The following is a 25302-nucleotide window of genomic DNA, read 5'->3' as shown; positions in this document are numbered from 1 at the left end:
GTGTCCCATATGGTCCCCGTGCCTGCCAGGAGCTATTTCTGAGCAGACAGCCAGGTGTGGCCCAAAAACCAAAAACAAAATAAAACCAAATTATTTTATATATTTTTGTTTTGCAGGTTAAAGTTTTTTTTAAATAAAGATACTATTTACAGTCACGCAGAGGACGTGAAAAATGTTTTCTTCTTCCTAGGGGGGCATGGACAGAAAATAATTGAGATGCACTGCTGCAAGCTAAGTGTCTTAGAACAAGATATCTGTACTATTTCTCTGGCCCCTTCTACTTTTTTAATTTTTTATTTTTAATTATGAGAACAATGATGCAAAGAGGACAAGGTAAAGTTACAGTGGAAGGACAATCGCCCATACACAGTTTTCAGAAGAAATCCCCTTGACGCCTAATTATTGAACTTACAGTCAAAGAGCATTAAGAAAAATAAGGCAGAACCCATGTACAATTACTTTGTCCACAAGTCCCCAGATTGTAGTACATTATAACATTTCTTAGCAGTACACAAAGCAATCTAAAGCCGTGAAATTTATGTGACTCCTTAAACATTGAAGGTATAGTATTTTTTTTTATATTTTCATACACATGCATATTGGTTTAAGTTAACATCAAAAGTTTTAAGAGTTTTTTTTTAAGGGTTAGTCAAAGGAGCACAGTAAAAACGGTGTTAGAGTGGCAAATATTGTTTGCATAGGCCCACCAAAATATGGGGGACATGGAAAGGAAAAGCCTTGGTCTAAATACAAGGAGACCCTACCCCTGAAGTTTCCTGGCACAAGACCAACTCTAGGCTCCAGGCAAACTAGTTTATTCAATCCAAGTCATTGTCTGTAGTGCCAATACAGTTTTATTTTTCACGCAGTCTCTATTGTTGGCATCAGGTTTCTGTATTAAAGATCCTGGAATCTGCACATCCTACATTGAAGTCAGGCTGGTGTGGAGTATCCTCTAGTTTCACCTCACAATTAAGGGGCAATACAGAAAGCCCAGTCCAGTAAGCAGGTCATTGTTGTTAAGTCTTCTCAGTGTTAAGGGAAGTCTCTTTTGAGTAGGTCGATATCAGAGCAGCAGTAGGGTCTTCCCTGGTAGAGGATTGCCTCCAGGTGATGTTATAGACAACCTTGGATGTCGTAGATGTCTTCCCTAGATCAGGGGTGAATGGAGAATGCCTATTCTTCTGAGGCTTGTGCCAGGTCATTATGTTAATGTTTAGGGTGTAAGGTCCCATTGCACTACAAGAGTTGTATGTTCCAATCTCTTATTAGATAAGAACTTATTTGTATGTATAGTATTTTCCCGTTTTTTTTTTTTTTTGTTTTGTTTTTGTTTTTTTTGTGGTTTTTGGGTCACACCCGGCAGTGCTCAGGGGTTTTTCCTGGCTCTGTGCTCAGAAACTGCTCCTGGCAGGCACGGGGGACCATATGGGACGCCGGGATTTGAACCGATGACCTTCTGCATGAAAGGTAAACGCCTTACCTCCATGCCATCTCTCCGGCCCCATATTTTCCCGTTTTAATGTGCCTAAGCAAACAAGAAATAAAGCCACGTGGCGTTATTGGAGTATATGAGGGCGTAAGAACACGTCCAACAATACCCATGACTTGGTTCAAACATAAGCATTAAACTGAGGGACTCTTTCACCAAATTCCCTATTGAACAGTTCACAAAGAGAAGATAAAAAAAAAAAAGGGAAATCAGTGTATAAGAATATTCAGCAAGAGTTATAGCCGTCAAAGAAAACACACATAAAATGTTGAAGAGACATACGTGTACATTCTATGACTTTTGGAATAGTTGGGGGGGTGTTAACTCCAGGGCACCACTATGGTCTGTGACTTAGGATTCTACAGTACTTAAGTTAAAAAGGGTAAATGTGGAGTATTGATGATAGGGGGTGAGAGAGTTCAGAGAAAAATGATCTTTTGTAGGGGTGTGCGAAAGGGCAGAGTACAAAATGGACATTCTGCATACACAAAAACATAATTCAATGATAGTGAGAACTATTAATGTATCTTGCCCCCGCGTGGTTTTGAAAATATAGACTGGTAAGAGATTACCAGTGACTGCTTTAGTGCAACCCACAAGTAAAGCGCAACCTTTAAGCTCCGCTGAGGGACCCACCTCGCTGGCTTGTCCAGGCATGTGGCCTGGGGAAGCCCTGGAGATCTGGAGCCAGGCGGTAGAGGGGTGCTGGGGTCACCCAAGTCCCGCACTCCCCCTAGGCCTGGTTAAGAAGGCCTCTGGCATGGCGGAGGCCTGCCGAACCCCATGCTGGTAGAGACTCCCGGCTCCCAGGAAGGAAAGTGCCCCTTCGACTCTTATTACCGAAAAAAATAACACATTTCAGTTTTGTTGATTTAAATGTATGTCAGTTGTATTCATTTTAATTAGGGCTCTTATTTTATCTTTCAGAACTTGAACCAATGAAAGAAGCCTATGGCACTTAAGAAGATAAAAAGATTACCCTTTCTCTTTTGATTGGAACTTCTGCTTAGGACTGTATGTGAATTTGCACCTGCTATCTGTTCTTTCATTTGCTACTGACTTTGAGTTGCAGGAAGGTCTCTGAAGATTTATATCAAATGACGTCAATGGCCAGCTTGTTTTCATTTACTAGTCCAGCAGTAAAGCGATTGTTGGGCTGGAAGCAAGGTGATGAGGAGGAGAAATGGGCAGAAAAGGCAGTTGATGCATTAGTTAAAAAGCTCAAGAAGAAAAAGGGTGCCATGGAGGAACTGGAGAAAGCCTTGAGCAGTCCAGGGCAGCCGAGCAAATGTGTCACTATACCCAGATCATTAGATGGACGCCTGCAGGTCTCTCACAGAAAAGGCTTACCCCATGTTATCTATTGCCGAGTTTGGCGCTGGCCGGATTTGCAGAGTCACCATGAGCTAAAGCCATTGGATATCTGTGAATTTCCTTTTGGATCGAAGCAAAAAGAAGTTTGTATCAATCCATACCACTATAAGAGAGTGGAGAGTCCAGGTAGGTTTTTCTCCCTTGAGAATTAAAAACTAAAGACGAACAAAGACTGTTCTTGAGTTGCTGTTTATTGGATATAACAGTTAAAAGTTTATATAAGCCCTTTGTTTCTTCAAAATTTTAATTTTGGAGGGAGTACTGGATTGTGAATTAAACTTTTCATATATAGTGATACAGGTCCCAAGTGGCTTGTCTTAATCCACTATTCACAGTATATAGCCAGTCATGTGTACATGCTGCCTTTGTGTGAATCAGTGGTTTTTAAACTTTTTCACATGTGGACCAGCTATAGCCCAGTCAGTGCCAGTGGTTGAAAACTACTGCTGTGAATAACTTGCCTCTGGTATATCTAAACTCTGTATATACAACATCTGTCTCATTTCTGTCTGGTAGGAACTTTTTTTTTTTTATTTAAACACCTTGATTAAATACATGATTGTGTTTGGGTTTCAGTCATGTAAAGAACACCACCCATCACCAGTGCAACATTTCCTGCAGTTACCATGCCTCTCCAGTGTTTTATGTATATGTTCACATATCTATGCATATAAATTAAATACAATTCTATACTGCTAGACTCTACTATTGCTGACAGCATGCAAACACGTCAGTGTAGTACTAATCCTAAAATAAAAGTTAAAAAATGAATTTAGGGACCCGAGTGGTGTGGCAAGCGGTAGGGCGTTTGCCTTGTATGCCCTAACTTACAATGGACCCCAGTGTCCCATATGTTCCCCCAAGCCAGGAGCGATTTCTGAGCGCATAGTCAGGAGTAACCCCTGAGTGTCACCAGATGTGGCCCAAAAAGGAAAAAAAAATATTTTGCTATTCCAGTGAACTCTACAGTTTTCTCTAGTCCAGGGGTCTCAAACTCAATTTACCTGGGGACCACAGGAGGCAAAGTCGGGGTGATCCTTGAGTGCAAAGTCAGTAGTAAGCCTTGAACATTGGGGGGTGTGACCCAAACAACTAAAACAAAACAAAACAATAAAAGATTCCTCTAGGGCACAGCCACAAAATGTATGGAGGGCCGCGAGTTTGAGACCCCTGCAGACTATGACTTTCCTTAAGTTTATCTATAAAGTGAGGGGGTCTTTTCTAGTTCTTAGTTTATTTCATGAAGTCTGATATATCATTTGATAAACTTGCTTCCTTCCTCCCCTACTAAAAACTTTTTATTACTGGCTTCTGTAATACTCTACTGTTTGTTCTCTTTCCTCACTGGTTGGCTGATTTTGCTTACATTTTTTTAACCCATTTAATCTAAGAAAATCAGCCAACCAGTGACTATTAGGTATTTATTTTTGAATGACAAAAGTGAATTTTTCTTTTTCTTCATTCTCTACTTGTTGCTTATTAGGCTAGATTACTTTCTACCATACATTATGTGGAACACAAATTTTTTTTGAAATAAGTGAATTACACATGAAATGGTAACCAGTCATAGTTGTTATTTGTTGCTACATAATGGATTACCACAAAATAAGTGACTTAATACAGCACATGTTTATTATCTCACAGTTTCTGTGGTTCAGGAGTCTGAGCCTGGCTTCTTAATTGGGTTCTCTGAAAGTCTGTAATCAAGTTGTTTATCAGGCTTGTTCTCACCTGAAGCTCACCTGGGAAGGATCCTGCTTCTCAGGTCATGTGACTGTTGACAGGCTTCAGTTTTTGAAAGCTGTTGGACTCTGGTTGTTGCCTAGAGACTGCTTTCATGGTTTACCATATAGTTTTCTTCATAAGTAGAACATAAGTAGAACTAGCTTCTTCAAAGCCAGTAAGGGAAAAAAGTCTTACTAGATGGCTGTTGACATTCTTGTTGAATGTCATCATGTGTGTCATATCTCATAATTGTGATATTGGTTAGAATTAAGTCTCAGGAAGGCAATTATGTAAGGCAAGAATTGTGCTAGCTAACTTAGAGTCTGCCTACCATGGTACATATCCCAGAGTCAGTAAAATTCCAATATGCTTAAAAGACAGGGAAAATAACATTGGATGTGGAAATGAACAAGCTGAGAAGTGATGCTGCTGGAAATCATGGAAAGTCAGATTCAGGGCTTTAGAGTTGTCCCTGGTGTTTGAATTATACTTAATTACTTCCTGATTCCAAAGAGGTGGATCATGCAAGGAAAAGAAAATGTGATAATTTAATAGAGACATAGTCTGAAAAACTGTCCACTGTGTTTGCTAGGAGTTTCTGGGTATATATACTATAGTCTAGGAATTTATTGTATTTCTCACTGATTGTAGGTAGTGGAAATCTTATTTTTGAAATCCATTTTATTCAGCTGTGATTTCTTCTATAGAAAAGTCAGGGGCTGGAGAGATAATATAGTGAAGTTCTTGCTTTGTGTGTAGATGACTTCAGTTTGATCCCCAAATGTTTACCTGAGCACAACCAGGAGTGATCTCTTAAGTGCACAGCTGGCAAAAAGCCCTGAACACTGCCCAGTGTGGTTCAGGAATAAAAGAATTAAAAAAAAAAAAGTAATGGGCACAGTTCTGATATGCTTAAACAAAATAAATCAGGCATCCTTGATACATGAGGACCCCCTTTTCATATCAGAATCGATAAAGTAGTAGTTGTAGTTATAACACCATATTTAACCACCACCATCTCCATCCCAGCCTGCCATCGTAACAGTCATCTTTTTTAAGTTTGCTTGTTAAAAGTTTGGGTCTTATGATTTCATTGTTAACTCCGTAGCTTGGATATTTGGTTCTGTCCTTTCTTAACAATCACCAGTGCGCCTGAGTCCCCTTGTCCCCTATCCCACCTATTTCACATCTCCCTTTTTTCTCAACTCAGTTTCTTTCCTAATTTTTACTATACTATGGACCAAGAGTATTCTAGATATTTAAGCCATCCTTTATGCAGTTATTCTAAATACCATATAAAAGTGATATCCTAGGGGCCAGAGCAGTGTAAGTGTAAGCAGAGGAGTGGTAAGGTGTCTGCCTTGCCGGCACTAGCCTAGGATGGACTGGTTCGATTTCCCAGCATCCCATGTGGTCCCCCAAGCCAGGAGTGATTTCTGAGTGCATAGCCAGGAGAAACCCCTGAGCATCATCAGGTGTGCTCCCTCCCCACAAAAAAATGATATCCTATAATTTTACTCCTTCTGGCTTTTCATTTAAGATAGTACCTTTTTGTTCTATCCATGTTGCAGTGAATTGCATGATTGCATCATTCCTTAATGCTATATATTAAGAATAGTAACATTTTACAACCCGATAACTTTAGTAATAAGTTTGCAATTTAGCAAATCAAGACTGGAAAAGGGAAGTAATCTATACAGATCACATAGCAGTAAGGTATATGGTAGCATAGTGTAGGGCCAGAAGTACTCCAGGTAGAGTTAAAAAAGAAGAGTGTGAAAAAGGAAAGACAACACTAATCTATCTTTTTTGTTTGTTTGTTTTTGTTTTGTTTTTTGGGCCACACTTATTTGATGCTCAGGGGTTACTCCTGGCTAAGCACTCAGAAATTGCCCCTGGCTTGGGGGCACCATATGGGATGCTGGGGGATCAAACCGAGGTCCTTTCCTTGGCTAGCTCTAGCACCATCTCACAGGCCCCGACAGCACTAATCTAGATAGGCTATTTTATCTAGTACATAATAATAATCTAGACTGGGGTATTGAGTCAAACTTTTTGGTAGGATTTGAATCCTACCAGTGTGACTGTAGACAAATTCTTTAACCTTTGTATAACTTGGTTTTCTCGGGTTTTTTTTTTTTTTGTTTTTGGGCCACACCCGGCAGTGCTCAGGGGTTACTCCTGGCTGTCTGCTCAGAAATAGCTCCTGGCAGGCACGGGGAACCATATGGGACACCGGGATTCGAACCAACCACCTTTGGTCCTGGATTAGCTGCTTGCAAGGCAAACGCCGCTGTGCTATCTCTCCGGGCCCGGTTTTCTCGTTTTTTAAAGTAAGAGCATGGGAAAATGACCAAAAGAGAAAAATCGCCCCACAATTCTCAATTAAAAATTAAAAGGGTGGGGCCAGAGCGGTGGCGCAATTGGTAGGGTGTTTGTCTTGCATGCAATGACCCAGGATAGACCTTGGTTCAATCCCCTGGAGTCCCATATGGTCCCCCAAGCCAGGAGCTATATCTGAGCACAAAGCCAGGAGTAACCCCTGAGCATTACCAGGTGTGGTCCAAAAAACAACAGCAAATAAATAAGTAAATAAAAGGGTGAGGCAGAAAAATAGTATGCGGGTAAAGTTTACACTTAGCTGACTTAATTTGATCCCCCAGTACCGCATGGGTTCTCCTTAGAATTGTTACGAGTGATTCCTGAGTACAGTGCCTATGTAAGCCTGGAATACAGTTTCTTGTAGTCTAATGATCCCTCATCTCCCACAAGATCAAAAATGAAAGAGTCAGCTAAAGTGCATGGCAGAATTTTAACATATCTAGAATGAAAAGATGCTGAAATATTTCAGAGGAAAAAAAAAAAAGACTGGGAATTTAACAAAAACAATGAGAATTATTTTCTAGTGCCGATCTGGGTTGAGAATTAAAAATAAATACTTATGATCTTCAAAGAGGGATGGTTGGATTAGTATTTGTAGATGAACAAAGAACATTTTCATTTGTTCAGGGACCCAAAATGTGTCTTCCTTATCTTATACCTTTATCACTTAAAGAAGTAAGTAAATACAGGATTAGAAATAGGATTAGGAAATAGAATCCAATTAGAGAGAAAGGAGTAGAAGGCTCAAGATTCAAATTTGATTTGCTATTTTTTTAATAATAATAATTTTTATTTTGACTGAAGTGGATTACATATCTTTCACAGTAATATTTTAGGTACATATTAACATTGAATCAGGGGAATTCCCATCACCAAAGTTGGCCTCCCTCCACCCATCATTCCCAGCTTCCATCCCATATCCCCCCCACCCTTATCCCCAGGTTGCTAGTATAAGTGGTACCCTCCATTATTTTCCCCTCAATTTGAGAGGCAGAACTAGATGGTTCAATTTATGTGGATCTGTTTGAAGAAAAGCAATAAAATGGGGTAAAAATCAAATAAGCTGAAGATAGGTGGAGTCCTTCTAGTCCTCAAACTTTTTAAACAGGGTCCAGTTCACTGTCCCTCAGACCATTGTAGGGTCTGACTATAGTAAAAACAAAACTTATGAACGAATTCATATGCATACTGCATATATCTTATTTTGCAATGAAGAAACAAAACAGATACAAATACAATATATGGCCCGCGGGCCATAGTTTGAGGACCACTGTTAGAGGCTCTCAACATCAGTTTGAGAGAAGAAAGGGAAAAAGAAAGAAACACCACATCACTACAAAAAGAAATATCAAATAAAAAATCCAATCTGTACTACAGCAATAAAGAAAAGCACCACATAATAATCACAGTCCTGAAATAAAAACTAAACAGAGCCACAGGAAAGAAAGAAAAAAGAAAAAGAAAACAGCACAAAATAATCTTTTTTATTTATTTACCTATTTTTTTTATTTTACTTTTATTTTATTATTTTTTTGTTTTGTTTTTTGTTTTTGGGTCACACCCGGCGGTGCTCAGGGGTTACTCCTGGCTGTCTGCTCAGAAATAGCTCCTGGCAGGCACGGGGGGGACCATATGGGACACCGGGATTCGAACCAACCACCTTAGGTCCTGGATCGGCTGCTTGCAAGGCAAACGCCGCTGTGCTATCTCTCCAGGCCCTACTTTATTTTATTTTATTTTTTTGGTTTTGATATTGATTTACTATTTTTTGGAGGAGAGGGACACACCTAGTAATAATGCTCAGCAGTTACTCCTGGTGGTGCTCAGGGAACCTTATGGGTTCCAGCAGGAGAGCAAATCTGGATTGGCCATTCGCAAGGCAAGCACCCTAACTGCTGTACTATTTCTTTCTTTGGCCCCCAAAGACTCAAAATATGTAGGACTCTTTTAATGGATAGTGGTGCAAAGGGAAACAGCAATCGGTTGACTTACGGCATCTGAAAATAATGCTGATAGAAATCTGGTAGATCTGTTGGATATTTGGAAGTACTACTGCCTTATTTATTTAATCAAAGTTCTTAGTTAACTTTATGGAGGATGGATTGGAGTAGGATAGAATGATATAAGCGTTTTCATTTGCTATAATAGTCTACAAATGATGTCTCAAAAATAATAACCAGGATAGTTAGCAGTGAACAAAGTAAATATTTGAAAGTGGTTGATTTTAAATTTGTTGTTTCTGAAAACAGTATGATAGGAGGTTTATAAATTGCTGAAGTTTTTGTTGTTATTCTTACAGCATTACACTTTGAAACTTCCTAGTATTATTTTGGATAATAATACAGTAATTTACCTAAATTATATGCATATATAATATACCAATACGACAAAAGCTAGTAGTATTAATTGAAGAAAAAAAATAACAAATTACTTGTGGGTTGGAATTCCTAAATTCCTAAGTAATTATTTCATTTACTCTTTCAGTTTACTTGCCATCTAAACATAGAAATTCTTCCTCTTGAATGCCCTACTCCTCGATGGCAGCTGTCACATCATTCTGAGAAAGGAACAACTGGTAAATGCACAGTAGAGCAGAACAGTTGTAATCTAATGTCAACCACATCATTACAGCACCAATTTAGTGAAATGAAAAGATACAAAAGACAGTACAGATGTTGACTTAGCCTCTGTTTTCTCAGGTACATCCCTGTCCAGTGAGGGGAAGTATGACCTACCTGGTTAACTTAAAAGCTGATAGATTTAGTTGCTACTGAATGACTTTAGAGTCAAAGTGAGATTTTCAGAAGTGCAGTGATTTTGACAATATAGGAAGGTTGAAAAGGATGAATTGATAAAATAAGAGCTTAAATATTAGGTTTGTTTTAATTTCTTATGGTAAAAGATAATCAGATATTTAAGTGAATATTTTTTTCTTTTGTTTAGTTTTGAGGGTCACACCCCGTGACCCTCAGGGATTACTCCTGGCTATGCGCTCAAAAATCGCTTTTGTCTTGAGGGACCATATGGGAAGTCTGGGATAGGACCCAGGTCTGTCCTGGTTCAGGCGTGTGCAAGGCAAACACTCTACTGCTGCTCTGTGGTGCTGACCCTGTAGGTTTTTGGGCCACACCTGGTGACATTCAGGGATTACTCCTGGCTATGCACTCAGAAATCACTCCTGGCTTTGGGGTACTATATAGGATGCTGGGGGATCGGATCCATCCTAGGTTGGCACGTGCCACTTGTGCCACCGCTTCAGTCCTCCTTAAGTGGATTTTTTAACGGAGAAGTAAACAAGTGGATATGGCTAACAGTTATATTTTTGGAAATATATCTCAAGGCTTTTAGGTGTTTCATTTTTTTTATTACGATATATTTAGAAAATTCATTTTGAGTAAGATTCATATTCCACGTCTAAACTCTTCCTACCCTTAGCAGTTATAAAATCCCTGTTCATTGAGGTCCAGTCAGATGTCTTTCTTTCCCACATTTTTGTTTCTTTCCTTACGAGCTTTTAATGCGTTGCCTTTGTTGAAGTCTCCTTTCATTAAGTTCTATGTTTTATGCTTATTTTGTATCATAGACCAGAAGTGGAGGAATTGTATCTTTTTGGATTTAATTACTATGCATGTAATAGATTCAACATTCTACAAAGTATTCCTTCCTAAAAATATATTGTTTCAAAAGGTATTAATGACCTGAACCCTTTCTGTCAGCTCCCTACACTATATAGGATAATTGTGTCTTTCATTGCTCACAAATGACTTTTTTTTTATCTTTCAGTTTTACCTCCAGTATTAGTGCCTCGTCATAATGAATTCAACCCACAACACAGCCTTCTGGTTCAGTTTAGAAACCTGAGCCACAATGAACCACATATGCCACAAAATGCCACGTTTCCAGATTCTTTTCACCAGCCCAACAATACTCCATTCCCCTTGTCTCCAAATAGCCCTTACCCACCTTCCCCCGCTAGCAGTACGTATCCCAACTCCCCAGCAAGTTCTGGACCAGGAAGTCCATTTCAGCTCCCAGGTAAGGAATTATTTTATAGATACAAAAAACAATCCCTGAGGACTAGTAATTATTACTAGTTACGAACTAGCTACTTTTGTCTGTCTTCTTTGATAATTGATTTCCAAAACCTTTCAGTTATACCGTATGTTTAAAAATGGAAGCTCTAAATTTCTTGTAATTTGTAATGCTAGTACCACTTGAATGACTTACCTATAATTGATAACTGCTCTGAAAGTGATTGCATTGAATTTGATCTTTCAAACAATCGATTTTAGGTAATATTTCTATTGTGCGGATGGAAAAAGAAGCTGATTGTATTCCTAGGATACTAAGAATCTTGTGTAAGGTTACGTAGCAAATAATGAGGGGTTTCAAACTGAGGTTTTCTGACTAAAGTCTGTTCTTTTAACAAGCATCTATACTACATTGCTTGTTAGGTAATTTTTATATTTTAGAAGCTTAAAATGAGCATCAATTATTTTAGTTAGGAAACAGGTTGTCGGAAATTACTTGAGAAAATAAGTCAGTATTACAATGTTCCTAAATTTTTTAATGGCATGTCATTAATATATATATATTATTTTGTCATTCTCATCAAATTAGTTGAACATCTATTATTGTCATGTAATTGTGGGTGTAGGAGTGGGGATGGGCATCTAGAGATTTTGGGGTAATTAAGTATTTCATTTTGCTATTAGCCATGTGTTCCAAAACTAATTTCTATGGTTTATATGAGATTTGGATGTTGGTTGTAATTGTTTAAAGATTCATCTTGTATATACCCCGGGGTGAAAGACAAATTATAGTTAGTATTTATAGTTAGTGAAACAAAACAGATAAAGCTGTAGCTTTTGCTAGGACTTTCAGCCACCATTGTTGGAATTCAAATTTCTCATCATTTAGTTTCTAAAAGGATTGTCCATTTATGTAGTCCAGAATAGTCATATTGACATGTTCTGGAAAAATTAGATAACTGCTTTTGGTGTTGGTAATACATTTTTAAAAAGGGTAAGTTTTAAATGACAATATACAATTTATGATGATCTTGTTAATTTAAATTGGCCTCTAAATACATAGCCAAATTAGTATAATTTGGTTCTTCAATGCGATTTGCATTATTTACCATTTTTCAAGTGTTTGATTCTAAGCAAATGAATACTTTTTGGGGAAGTGGGGGTTTGGGCCATGCCTAGCTATTTAGGGCCTAATCCTGGCTCTGCTCAGGGTTTACTCCTGGTGGTGCTGGAGCTGGAACTGTGGCCACATGCAAGGCCAAGTGCCTTACCCATTATACGCGCTCCCTCTGGCCCTGATGACAAAATTATTTTTCTTGAAAAAAACTTAAATTCTGGTACTGTGATTTATAGTACTGTTAATGGTGGTTTCATGCCTGCATCATTTTAACACACATCCATCACCAGTGTACTTACCTTCGTTCCCCAGAACCTCTCCCTTTCTACCTTTTCTGTTTTGTGGGTCACTTCTCCTGATATATTGCCTTTGATCCTTTGTTTGTTACCTTGCTGTATTTTTAAGTCCCATATATAAGATATTGCCTTTGATCCTTTGTTTGTTACCTTGCTGTATTTTTAAGTCCCATATATAAGAGAGGTCATTCTTTATCTCTTTCCATCTGACTGCCTTTTTTGAGCATTATACCCTTTGATTTCACTTATTTCATGGCAGATCGGATGATTTTTGCCCTTTCTTACAGCTGCGTAGTATTTCATTGTAAATCTGTACCACAGCTCAATCCATTCCCATTCATTTGTAGTTGAGCATTAGGGTTATTTTCATATCTTGGATATTATGCTAAGCACTATGATTAACATTGATGTGCATAGTATCTTTTCTTTTTCTTTTTTCTGGTTTTGGGTCACACCCGGCAGCACTCAGGGTTACTTCTGGCTTTATGCTCAGAAATTGCTCCTGGAAGGCTCGGGGGGACCATATGGGTTGGGGATTCGAACCACTGTCCTGCATGCAAGGCAAATGCCTTACCTCCATATTATCTCTCCAGCCACGCATAGTATCTTTTCAAATTAACATTTTTGCATTTTGGGATGGATACCAAGAAGTGATATCACTGAGTCGAATGGGAGATCTGTTCTATTACTTTGAGATATCACCATATTGCTTTCTGTAGAGGTTGAACCAAATAACATTTCCACAGCAGGGGATGATGTTTTTTTTTTTCTCACCACAGCCCCGTTAACACTGGCCTTTTCCAGACTTTTTGATAGATGGGTAGAATTCTTGACCTTGAATTTTATTTTAGTGAATTTCATCCTCACCTTACTGTTATATATTGCTTAGTGTAGTAGCAAGCAGATACATGTAGATTCAGTAGGTTTCAGTAGCCATTCTCTCCTTATCTCTTGGCCCAATATAATATCCTATATTTTTGTGTATCTTCAGTAATGAGCCTTGCAGATGAGGTAAGAATTTTTAAATGCTTTTAGAATAATGACTGAGAAGGATGCAGATTTAAACTATTCTTTTGGGATGTTAGCTACTAATTGTCTCCCATTTAGCTGATACTCCTCCTCCTGCCTATATGCCACCAGATGATCAGATGGGTCAAGATAATTCTCAACCTATGGATACCAGCAACAATATGATTCCTCAGATTATGCCCAGTATCTCCAGCAGAGGTAAAGAAATGCCCTATTTACTTTGTTGTTTTAACCTATTGAACCAGTTTTTACAAACTGCTTTAAAGTGGTTGCTTTATATTATAAAATGAATGCATTTCAGGTGTATGATTTAGTTATCACTACTGTTTTCTAGATCGTTTCTGTAACTTTTTTTGTTGTAGTTATTTTTGGGTCACACCCGGCGGTGCTCAGGGGTTACTCCTGGCAGGCACGGGAGACCATCTGGGATGCCGGATATTGATCCCAGGTCCATATGGGGTTGGTAGCATGCAAGGCAAACACCCTCTCGCTGTTCTATCACTCAGGCCCTGAATTTTCTGTAACTTTTTTTTGTTTGTTTTATTTTTGGGCCACACCCAGTGATGCTCAAGCTCACTCCTGGCTTGGGGGACCTATGGGACACTGGGGATTGAACCGAGGTCTGTCCTAGGTCAGCTGTGTGCAAAGGAAATGCCCTACCACTGTGCTATTGCTCTGGCCCCACCATTTCTGTAACTTTTAACAAAATCTCCTTTGTACTTGTTTGCAATCTGTTCCCACTGATAACCTTGCCCCGTTTCAGAGACCCTTTGAATCCATCTTTTTTCTCTCTTTTTTTTATTATTTTAATTTATTTTTTATTTTTTTGGGCAATACCTAGTAGTGCTCTGGAGTTACTCCTGGCTTTATACTTAGGAATCATTCTTGGTGGTCTCAGGGACTAAATGGGATGCCAGAGATCGAACCTGAGTCAACTATGTGGAAGGCAAGCACCTTATCCACTACTATCTTTTTTTGTTCATTTTGTGTGTACTATGAATATTTGATTGTTATACAGAAAAGAATTTGGTTAATAGACCATATTAGGTATATACCATTTTTCCAAGGCAGTTTTGGCATTTAATGTTTAAAGATATATGCCATCTTTTATTAAATATAATGCTTAGGTAATGTTTTGCACTCTTTGATGAGATATTAGTTTTCAGGTCAGTTTTCACCTTACAAATTGAATAGATTAGTTTGGGCAGCAAACTAAACCGAGTTCCTACAAGCCCTCAAACCCCATATGTACAACCTCTCCTACTTCTATATGATCCCCCAGTGCTACATTTATTTTAGTTGATGATTACTGTTCACTTAGTGAAGGGCATCTTGATTGATTACATGATTTAAAGTTGTGAATAAAAATGCTATAAGCATCTTTGTGTAAGTTTTTGTTTAGGTGTCAATTTTCAGTTCCTTTGTGTATACCACAGAATACAGTTGGTTGGTTGTACGGTAGAAGCAAGTTTAGTTTTGCAAGCTTTTGTAATTTTTAAGTTTCTGGTTTTTGTTTTTGCTTTTTGGGCCACACCCAGTGACGCTCAGGGGTTCCTCCTGGCTATTCGTTCAGAAATCGCTCTTGGCTTGTGGAACTGCTGTCTGTCCTATGTCAATGCATGCAAGACAAACACCCTACTTGTGCCACTGCTCTGGCCTCATGTTTTTGTAATTTTTATAATCACCGAACTCAGTTATTTTTTATTCCCACTAGTATTCGATTCCTATTTGTTCCTCATACTCACCAACATTTGTTATTGTCGGTATTTTGTTTTTATCCATTTTAATGGTTTTGTATGTAGGTATTTAATAATTTTCTAAGATTATTTTGATTTGTATTTCCCCAATGACATGATGCAGAGAATTTTTTTTGTTTGTTTGGGGGTACCACCTGGCTATACTCAGGCTTTTTCCTGGATCTGCACTTTGGGTCATTCAATGGACTTGGGAGACCACATGGGATGCTAGCACTCAAGCCTGGGCCAGCACCCCTACTCACTGTACTCTTGCTCTGACCTCTGCAGAACATCTTTTTTTTTAACACCGGTGGTGCTCAGGGACAACTCCTGGCTCTGCGCTCAAATATTGCTCCTGGCAGGCAGGGGGCGGGGGGGGGGGGGGCGGTCCATAAGGAAGGCCGGGATTCAAACCACCATCTGTCCTGAATCGGCTTTTTGCAAGACAAATGCATTACCGCTGTGCTCTCTCTCTGACCCCTGCAAAGAATCTTTTCATGTGTTAGTTAATATATGCATTTTCTCCTTTTGTTGTTGTTGTTGTTGTTGTTGTTGTTGTTGTTCATGTCTTTGACCTAACTCTACAATCAATTTTAATTTTAAATATATTATCTTTATCATCTAACAGTATTATTTGCAGAGCAGAATTTTTTGATTTTAATAAAATCCAGCTTGTTATCTATTTCTTTCATGGATTTATTTTAGAGTTTAGAGCCATACCGATCTTAGCTCAGGACTTCCTCCTGGCTCTGTACTTGGGGATCACTCCTGCTGGTGGGCTTGGGGAACCATATGTGGTGCCAGAGATCAGACCTGGGTTGGTTGTGCCAGGCAATCACCCTACATGCTGTATTTGCTCTAGTTACTCTTTCATGAATATTAATTTCTAGAAATCTTTTTAATTTTATATTTTATGTTGATGTTTATGATTAATTCTGATGTCTTTTAAGTGAAGGATGTAAGACAGATGTGTAGATTGTTTTTGCATTTGAGTTTTAGTTCTTGTACCATTTGTTAAGAGACTGCCTGTCGGGCCAGAGGGATAGCACAGCAGTAGGTCTTTTGCTTTGCATGAGGCCGACCCAGGATGGACCTGGGTTCTATTCCCAGCATCCAATATGGTCCCCTGAGCACCTCCAAGTGTGGCCCCCAAAAAACAAAAAGAGATCGTCTGTCTTGCCTCTTTATTTACCTAGATCCTTTATCAAGGTAAATTAACTATATGTGAGTCTATTTCTATGCTTTGTTAGATTCCTTTCGTTCATTTGACTTCCCCAATCCCAACCTCCAATATTTCAGTGTCTTTTGTTTGTTTATTTTGGGGCCATCCCTGGCAGTGCTCAGGGTTTAATCTGGCTTTGTGTTCAGGTATCACTGGTGAATTGGGGGCCAAAATGTAGTGCCAGGGTTCAAACCCAAGGTAGCTTGAGAAAGGAAGGCAATGTCCTATCTACTGTACTATCACTTTGATACACGCCTATCTTGATTTCTGTTGGTTTTATAAGCCTTTTAGCTTTGTAATGCCAGACTTCTGATTTTGTCTTCAATATTAGCTATTTTAGGTCTTTTTCTCCTTAATGTAAACTTTTAAGATTAGTCAGTCACAAAATATTCTTGCTGGAATTTTTTATTTGAATTTCATAGAATCTACAGGTTTTGCAATCATTGGTGTCACTGGGTAGAATTGATATCTTAATATTGAATCTTTCTATCCGTAGACACGTACTACCCATTTTTCCTTTGACTTCTTTTTATTGGTGTGTTTTACTTTTTTCTCATATAAAGCATAACTTAATTTTTTATATAAGTATCTATATTTTGTGTGCAAATCTAAATAGTAATAAGCTTATATTTCAAATTTCACTTCACCATTACTGGCATCTTGGAAAATAGATGCTTATATAAAGTTATATATATATAATATATGTTTACATAAAGATAAAAGTTTATATACTTTTGTATATAAATCTCATATCTTGCAATTTTACTATAGTTTCTCATTCAGGACTTTTTCAATAATTTCAGTTTTCTATAGACATATCATTTGTGAACAAGACATTTTTATTTCTTCTTGGCCTCATTACACCTTTTCTTGTCTTGATACTGATCTTAGCTGTCTCCATTTCTCATTATTAAGAATAATATCATTTTTTAATATAAATTGTTCTTTGATAAGAAAGGTTTAGTGTGACCGAGCAATAGCATAGCAGGTAGTGTGCTATCTCTCCGACCCCAAAAAGCTCTTTCTTAAAAAAAAAATACAGAAAGTCAATAGGGCTTTCAGTATGTCTTGTTTAATTCTTTTAGAAGTTTTGATCAAATACAGATAGCCAAACGGCACATGAAAAAATGAGAGGTGCACATATCTCATGCCACAAAGACCGGCACACATACAAAAGAACAAGAACAACCAGTGCTGGCACAGATATGGGGAGAAAGGGACTCTCATTCACTACTGGTGGGAATGCCAACTATTCCAGCCTTTTTGGAGAACAATATGAATATTCCTCAATAAAACTGGAAATTGAGTTCCCATATGATCCAGCAATACTACTCCTAGGGATATACCCCAGGAACACAAAAGCACAATATAGAAAAAGCCCTCTGCACTCGTATGTATATATCTTGGATGGTAACCCTTTGTCAGATTAGTTAAGGGCAAATATTTTCTTCCTTGCTTTGGGGTGTCCTTTTATTTATTTTTTATTATGGCCATTATTTCTTTTGCAGTGCAGAAAGTTAATTTGATGTAATCTAATTCATCTGTGCTTTGTGTGCTTGGCCAATCACATGAATTATTGAAGGTCTCTCTAGAGTCAATGTCATGAAGGTTTATGTCTATATTTTCTGTAATGTAATTTGTCAGTTCAGGCCTGATGATTCATTTTGAATTGACTTTTTTGTGCATGGTGTGAGAGGAGCCTGAGCTCCTTTTTATTCACACGTGACTGACCACTTGAAATTTTTCTTTTCCTTACTATGCTGGTTTAAATTCAGAGGAAAATTTCAGGGAATCTGGAGTTTCTGATAATCCTTCATTAAATGTGCTTTCTGTCTGGTTTGTTCACAGATGTTCAACCTGTTGCCTATGAGGAGCCCAAACATTGGTGTTCAATTGTCTATTACGAATTAAACAATCGTGTCGGGGAAGCTTTTCATGCCTCTTCTACCAGTGTGTTAGTAGATGGATTCACAGATCCTTCAAATAACAAAAGTAGATTCTGCTTGGGGTTGTTGTCAAATGTTAATCGGAATTCAACAATTGAAAACACTAGGCGACACATTGGAAAAGGTAATCTTTTCAGTCCCTAAAGTCATTTGCATTTACTCATTTGTTGTATTTGCTATATGTCATGCATTCTATGAAGCTGAGCATAAAAGAAACCCAAGGCATGATACATGAATGCTAAGTAATGCATTAAGTTAAGACTCAGTCCTTGTGGTGGGTGGAAAGACTCAGTCCTCTGGGACTGGAGCAGTAGTACTGCAGGTAGGGCCTTTGCCTTGAATGTGGCTGACCCTGGTTTAGTCCCCAGCATCCCATAGAGTTGCGCTTTTCGGCGTGGCCCCAAAATTCCAAAACGATAACAACAAAAGACTCAATTCTCTTACTCGGTTTATTTTTTTCCTCCAATTAAGATCTGAAGTCACTTTATATTTATTTTCTGAGTCTTTCATGTTGAAATATAAACTTTAGAATTACCTTACTGAAAGAAAAAACAAAAGAGTTACCTTTCTGGTCATAGTATATGAATGATGATAAAAGGTTAAAAGATTAAATATTACATTATTATTGTATTTGGAATATTTGGGATTGAGAAAATGGGTAAAAAATTTCTGTTATCTTAAGATCAGACTAGAGGTGACGGAGTATCATGAACACTTTTGGGGTGGTGAGATACAGCTTTGTACATCAATACTATACACTTTAGCACGGATACAAGCATATTATCTAAGCTAGAATAAAAATTTTCCATTCTGTTGGAGGATAAGGATTGCAGGTAGAAAATTCAATTTAGTGGCAAGGCTTCACTTGACTTCACCTTCACCCCTCCCACCTTTCAAATTTAGGAAACAATTTAATTTATAATTCACCCTTAAAAAGACAGTTTCCACCACAAGTTAGGAACTTTCACACTACAATGAAACACCATAATCTCACATAATAAATGATCTGAAAGGAAACCTATCCCAGATAAGAGTCTATTATCTGAATTGTTTTTCCCCTTGCTGCTTTTTGTTTCTTTGACTTAATGAATTCATAATCCAAATTAGGAACAAATGGTTAATAATTATAATTGTTAGGTTATTTCCTGTAATAGAGATTTAGAAAGTTAAAAAGAAGTTGTGAGTTTCTGTGGGTTTTTTGTTTTGTTTTGTTTGTTTGTTTTATTGCCAATTAGCCCTGATTTTTTTTCAGGTAAAAAGCATCACCTTCATGCTTTCATTTTCACATAATTAGAGAATAACAGGAGAAATCTATAATTCTTTACATTTTAGAATAGGGCCTGAAGAGATAGCACAGCGGTGGAACTTTTGCCTTGCATGCAACCACACAGTGGTTCAAATTCTGGCATCCCATATGATCCCCCAGGCCTGTCAGGAGCGATTTCTGAGATCAGAGCCAGGAGTAATCCCTGAGTGCCACTGGATGTGGCCCAAAAAATCAAAAAAAATTTTAAGAATAAGCTTTTTCTTTTTCTCAGTTTACAGTATAAAGCCATTTTTATTTGTTTGTAAATACAACATCTTACTAACTCAAAACTGTGGCTAATATATAAACAAGATTAGTCTTTTTTTTTTTTTTTTTGGTTTTTGGGCCATACCCGGCGATGCTCAGGGGTTACTCCTGGCTGTCTGCTTAGAAATAGCTCCTGGCAGGCACGGGGGACCATATGGGACACCGGGATTCGAACCAACCACCTTTGGTCCTGGATCGGCTGCTTGCAAGGCAAACGCCGCTGTGCTATCTCCAGGCTCAAGATTAGTCTTTTTATACATTGTTAGCAGCTGAAAAGTTGAGTACAATTTTATCTTCAGCTACATAATTTTAATATTACTAATAAAACAATAATCATTTACATGCACATAAAGATTCTGAACACATAAAGGAAAATAAAATAAATCTTGCATTCAAAAGCTCTTCGTATCTCCTGGAATTGCATGGGAATAAAGGATATTTTTGGGAGGGGCCACACCCAGTGATGCTCAGGGGTTATTCCTGGTTATGCACTCCTAAATCTCTCCTAGCTTGGGGAATCATATAGGACGCAGGGGGAGTGAACTGCAGTCCATCATATGTTAGTGCTTGCAAGGCAAATGCCGTATTGCTTGCACCACCACTCCAGCCCCTGAATTATGGATTAAAAAAAAATCTTGTTCTTGTTGGCAAAAAAAGTTTAAACTATTGTTGGTGACATTGAGTAGTCTTTTGAAAGAACTTGTTGGTTGTTTTGCCATTGCTCTTCCTCACAGAGTTATGAAATGATCTTTGGACAGAGTTATGAAATGATCTTTGGAAAAGGAAAAGGTTTACAAATTGAAAATCAAATGTGCTGCCAACCCGAGACTGAAATTTTAGGTAGCTGATGATCGGCTTAGATTTGGGCAGACATTAACCTCTTGATTATCTTTGGAAGCATAAGGCCACCTAGTGGTAACTTTCATGGGAAGATTTTGGAGTTTGCTTTATTTGCATTCTCTTTGATTTCATTATGTAGCTTTGTTAACTTGGTTTTTATAATGCCTATCTTTAGGTGTTCATCTGTACTATGTTGGTGGAGAGGTATATGCAGAATGCCTCAGTGACAGCAGTATATTTGTACAGAGTAGGAACTGCAACTTCCATCACGGCTTTCATCCTACCACTGTCTGTAAGATTCCAAGCAGCTGCAGTCTCAAAATTTTTAACAATCAAGAGTTTGCTCAGCTTCTAGCTCAGTCTGTCAACCATGGGTTTGAGGCAGTGTATGAGCTCACCAAAATGTGCACTATTCGAATGAGTTTTGTCAAGGTAAGTGGGGTATCGGTAGCTTAATTTGAGGCAGCTATAAGTATGTATGTTATATACCTGTATGATTTTTAATTGCTGTTTGTTAAATACAAAATGGTATTAACTTTGACCTGATTGAATAGAGTTTTAATACGTAGTTTTTTTCAGTATTGGGCAGTATTCAGGGCCTGATACATGGGAGCTGTGAGTTCTACTCACTGAGCTACATCCCTCATCTAAAAAAAATGTAGCATTAGAATTGTTTTTAAGGTTCCAAATACTTCAAAGGTCTAGTATGCAAGTATTGCATGTATGAGGCCCCACATTTGAGACCTGCTCTGCACAGTCCTCCCTATGCATCAAACTGTCCACACACTGAATGGTCAGACCTCCATGCTGAGCTAGCCACTGCCAGTAGAGGCCCTGGGCTCCCACCCCGAAAGTGGGGAACCTTAAAAATGGCTCCTTAAATTCTTTAGCAGAATATAGCTCTTTACATTCAAGTATTATTATCAGACCCTAATATAGTGACTATAAGAATTCTCTAGAATACTAAATTTATTTTATTTGTATCTAAGCTCTAAAGGATTTGCAAAGTTCAGAGAACTTTTCAAATTAATTATATCTTTTTCTTATTTTATTTGCATTTCAAAGATAACATATGAACAAAAATTTGGCAAAAATTCTAGTGGTAAAAAAGAGAATTCTAGTGGTGGGGCCAGAGAGATAGCATGGAGGTAGGGCATTTGCCTTGCATGCAGGACGGTGGTTCGAATCCCAGTATCCCATATGGTCTCCTGAGCCTGCCAGGAGCGATTTTTGAGCATAGAGCCAGGAGTAATCCTTGAGCACTGCTGGATATGACCCAAAAACCAAAAAAAAAAAAAAAGATTCTAGTGGTATATTTAAGCAGTTGTACTATATTCAGTTTTACCATTCAGTTTTCCCTTGCTCACCACTCAATCTCACCATTCTGTTAAGCATCAATTTATTTGTATCCCTAAAGGTATTTCCCTTCTGTAGAAGTATGGCTTTTATACATTTAATACACAGATGACAAACACATACTATATCACACAGTCTAACTTTCCAGGGCAAGACTTGGCTTTAATCAGTAAAGTAGAAAAATACCATTTTAGCTCATGTCTATCAGGCTAGCATTTCAAGTTTTATAAATCATATTCATTTTTCATCTTATAGGTAGCTCATTACCACTTTAATCATACTTGCATTTGTTGATTGTTTCTATCATTCATTATCCTGAAAACATGAATACCAAAAGCTTTTTCTTACAAAATCCAACATAAGCTTAATATGAGTTACTAATTGCTCTTTATTCATCCAGTTAAAAGAATGTATCTTACTGTGGAATTACTAATGTTTTAATTAAGAGGTACTTTGCTGTGTTGACTTTGCAAAATTGAAAAAAAAGGTTCTGACACATGTTGGGCAATTATGCATTATTTAAAATTAATATATCTTTTAAAAATGCAGCTAATACGTTGTTTTCAATTCTATGGTGAATGCTAAGATTGATTGTGACTTAAATGCATTCTTCATTTTCTTTTTTGTTGTTTTGGTGTTAAAATTGGTTAACACTGAGAGTCTAAAGAGGAATTTGTTTTTATATCTGTTCATTTTCATAGGGCTGGGGAGCAGAATACCACCGTCAGGATGTTACTAGCACCCCATGTTGGATTGAGATTCATCTTCATGGTCCTCTTCAGTGGCTGGATAAAGTCCTCACTCAGATGGGTTCCCCTCTGAACCCCATATCTTCTGTCTCATAGTGCAGAAGTTTTCTTTTCAATTACACTATTCGTGAACTGTTTTAATTTTAGGGAAACTTTTTAGTACAGATACTGTGAGCATATTTGGAAAATGGATATTACACCTTATTTTTTTCTACATAATTGTGACCAATACATTTGTATTTCGTGATGAATCTACATTTGTTTTTATTTGTGTTCATGTGATTAACTCTCAAAAGTGTTGTGAAAATACAGAGTAGGTATTGTGCCCCGGTTCAGAAGTTTGACATCAGTTTTAAACTGGAACATACTTTTGCCCTGTTGTCCCCAGCAGTTCTTTGTGGTTGCTAATTTTTTTTTAGTTATTCATCAAATGATGAAAAATTATAATATTTTAAGAGGATATTCAGTGGAAAGTCTTCCCTTCTACTCTTGATCCTCTAGAATCTGTACTTTAACCAGTTTCTTTGTCCCACCAACTTTAAGAAAGTATAATTCCTTGTTTTGTGAAAGTATATAGTAAGGACTTGAAAGAAGATATAAAACTTTTATTTGAAGGAACACTATGCACTGCTCTAACAAGTAATGTTCGGTAAAAGCAAAGTGATAGTTTTTTAGGTATCATAAAATGTACACTTAATACTGCTAAATGTCAGTGTATTGTGACTTCATTCATCAGATCTTTTGTAAAACATTTCCTTTGTCCTTAAAAAAATGACTGCAAACAACAAATCTCCAGTAAGATGGCATTTATTCAGAATCTCTCAGATGTACTACTACTTTATAACTAGTATCCGTGCATGCACAGCCTTTTTTTAAGGCCATGTTTGCTGTTTATGGCTAACTTTGCAAGAACTCTAATTTTGACATGCATTAATTTTTCATTTTGCACTTTGATAGATGACAGTTTTTAGTATAATCTTTTGTGAAACACACTCAAATGACTTGGACTTAGATGCTCATCTTTATTTTCTTGGGTACCTTTTGTATTAAGAAACACTGTAATCTATAGTTAACTTGTAGAAAGTTACTCTCTTTTTCTAACTTTTTAGTTCAGCCTAGATTATAACACTTATTCTGTTGCTCCAGTTTAAGGTGCCTTTTTAATTCCCTGTCATGAATGTTAATAATGTTAGAAAGTCATGGACTTAAACCTACTGCAACTTGTGCTGGTCTCCGCATGCAAGAGTCTATAAACATAGGGATCCTGAGGAAAGAGGCCAGTGATATGATACTCTGTAAACAGCAGTGGTGGTTGGAATCGCTGATTTTTAAGTATGTTCGCATACTAAGAAGGCAGACTGCTTTTTTTTTGGTTTCAGGCATACTAGTCTTTTTCTTTGCACTCATGAAGATGCTCAGAAAATCCTCCCAGAAAAAATACATGATGACTCTAAAATATCTACTTGATTGATCAGTGGTGGTTAAAGGCTTCATTAAAAAGCTTTGACCCCTCCTTTTGAGGGAGCAGTCAAATAAACACTTAAGGCATGAAAACAAATTACTTTAGGAAAAGATCTTAATTTGATTATTGGAAGAAGCTTATTTTCTGGTGCCTTCTGAAAGTACATGGAGCCACGCCTTCTGTTTAAGAATTTGATTTGACTTTCTGTTTTCTACTTTGCCCTTTTACTTTTATGAGGAAAAATATGCTTTTAGCCTTTTTTTTTTTTGAAGAAAGAGGGACACTTTTTATTTCCTGTAATGTTATTTATTGCTTTTACAAAGTGCAGCCAATGGATGGTTTTAGTTTTAAAGTGCCATACATGTTTCAGATCACAGTTCTTTACTTGGAAGAAGGACATTCTCTGATAGTCACCTAAGCCTTATATTTGTGTGACATGCATTTTCACACTTTCAGAGTTGTCAGTCACAAGAAAGATTATTTGCTTGGTGATAGAATTGACCTATTTTTACCTAATAGGCTTATGACTTCAGTGGGCTTGAACTGGTAGAAACTATTGTTTCATTGATGTCTTTACTTGACTCAATTAAAAGTGAATTTTATTTGGGTCAATATTCTGTCATAGCGTTTAGTGCTGACTAGAATTTCATTTGCCTGGCCTTCTCTGTTTTCTTTAAAAAATTGATCTCAGTGACAGTATGAAAACTATTAGCTATTTCAAACTATTAACTATTCCATGGAGTAGTAGAGTTTGCTGTGTTTATTAAAAGCTATTGACTCCAACCTCTAAACTTTAAATGAAAACTTTAATCAGTCAAATTGTTTCCATAATTTCTGAGGATACCCAGTTTCTACAGTTGGGGAATAAAAATTGCTAAATTTCTAGAAAGCAAAGAATTAAAAAATATAAAAGTCCTCACCAACAAAAAAGAAAGTACCTCTGAAAGAAACTATTCAAGAAAATTGGTTTTA

General features: G+C 37.5%; 1 protein-coding gene across 1 annotated transcript; it reads left to right on the top strand.

Moving 5' to 3' along the window:
* The first annotated feature begins 2427 nt into the window (after positions 1 to 2427).
* Positions 2428 to 25044, top strand: SMAD5 (SMAD family member 5). The gene is made up of 6 exons (XM_049786758.1): positions 2428 to 2992; positions 10757 to 11008; positions 13525 to 13644; positions 18253 to 18474; positions 20939 to 21195; positions 22821 to 25044. Exons 1-6 carry the CDS (start codon positions 2590 to 2592, stop codon positions 22962 to 22964), a joined length of 1398 nt encoding a protein of 465 aa, XP_049642715.1. The 5' UTR covers positions 2428 to 2589; the 3' UTR covers positions 22965 to 25044.
* The last annotated feature ends 258 nt before the right edge of the window (positions 25045 to 25302 follow it).

The sequence above is a fragment of the Suncus etruscus genome, chromosome 14 (assembly GCF_024139225.1).
Source record: "Suncus etruscus isolate mSunEtr1 chromosome 14, mSunEtr1.pri.cur, whole genome shotgun sequence".
Lineage (NCBI taxonomy): Eukaryota > Metazoa > Chordata > Mammalia > Eulipotyphla > Soricidae > Suncus > Suncus etruscus.
Note: the sequence above shows the minus strand (reverse complement) of the source record. Positions and strands in the feature narration are given on the sequence as shown.

Bases quoted from the DNA above. Each gene is read 5' to 3' on its own strand.
- SMAD5 (XM_049786758.1), top strand. From the start codon at position 2,590: ATGACGTCAATGGCCAGCTTGTTTTCATTTACTAGTCCAGCAGTAAAG. The intron at 2,993-10,756 runs GTAGGTTTTTCT...TTTATCTTTCAG, and splicing joins TAAGAGAGTGGAGAGTCCAG to TTTTACCTCCAGTATTAGTG. The intron at 11,009-13,524 runs GTAAGGAATTAT...TCTCCCATTTAG, and splicing joins AAGTCCATTTCAGCTCCCAG to CTGATACTCCTCCTCCTGCC.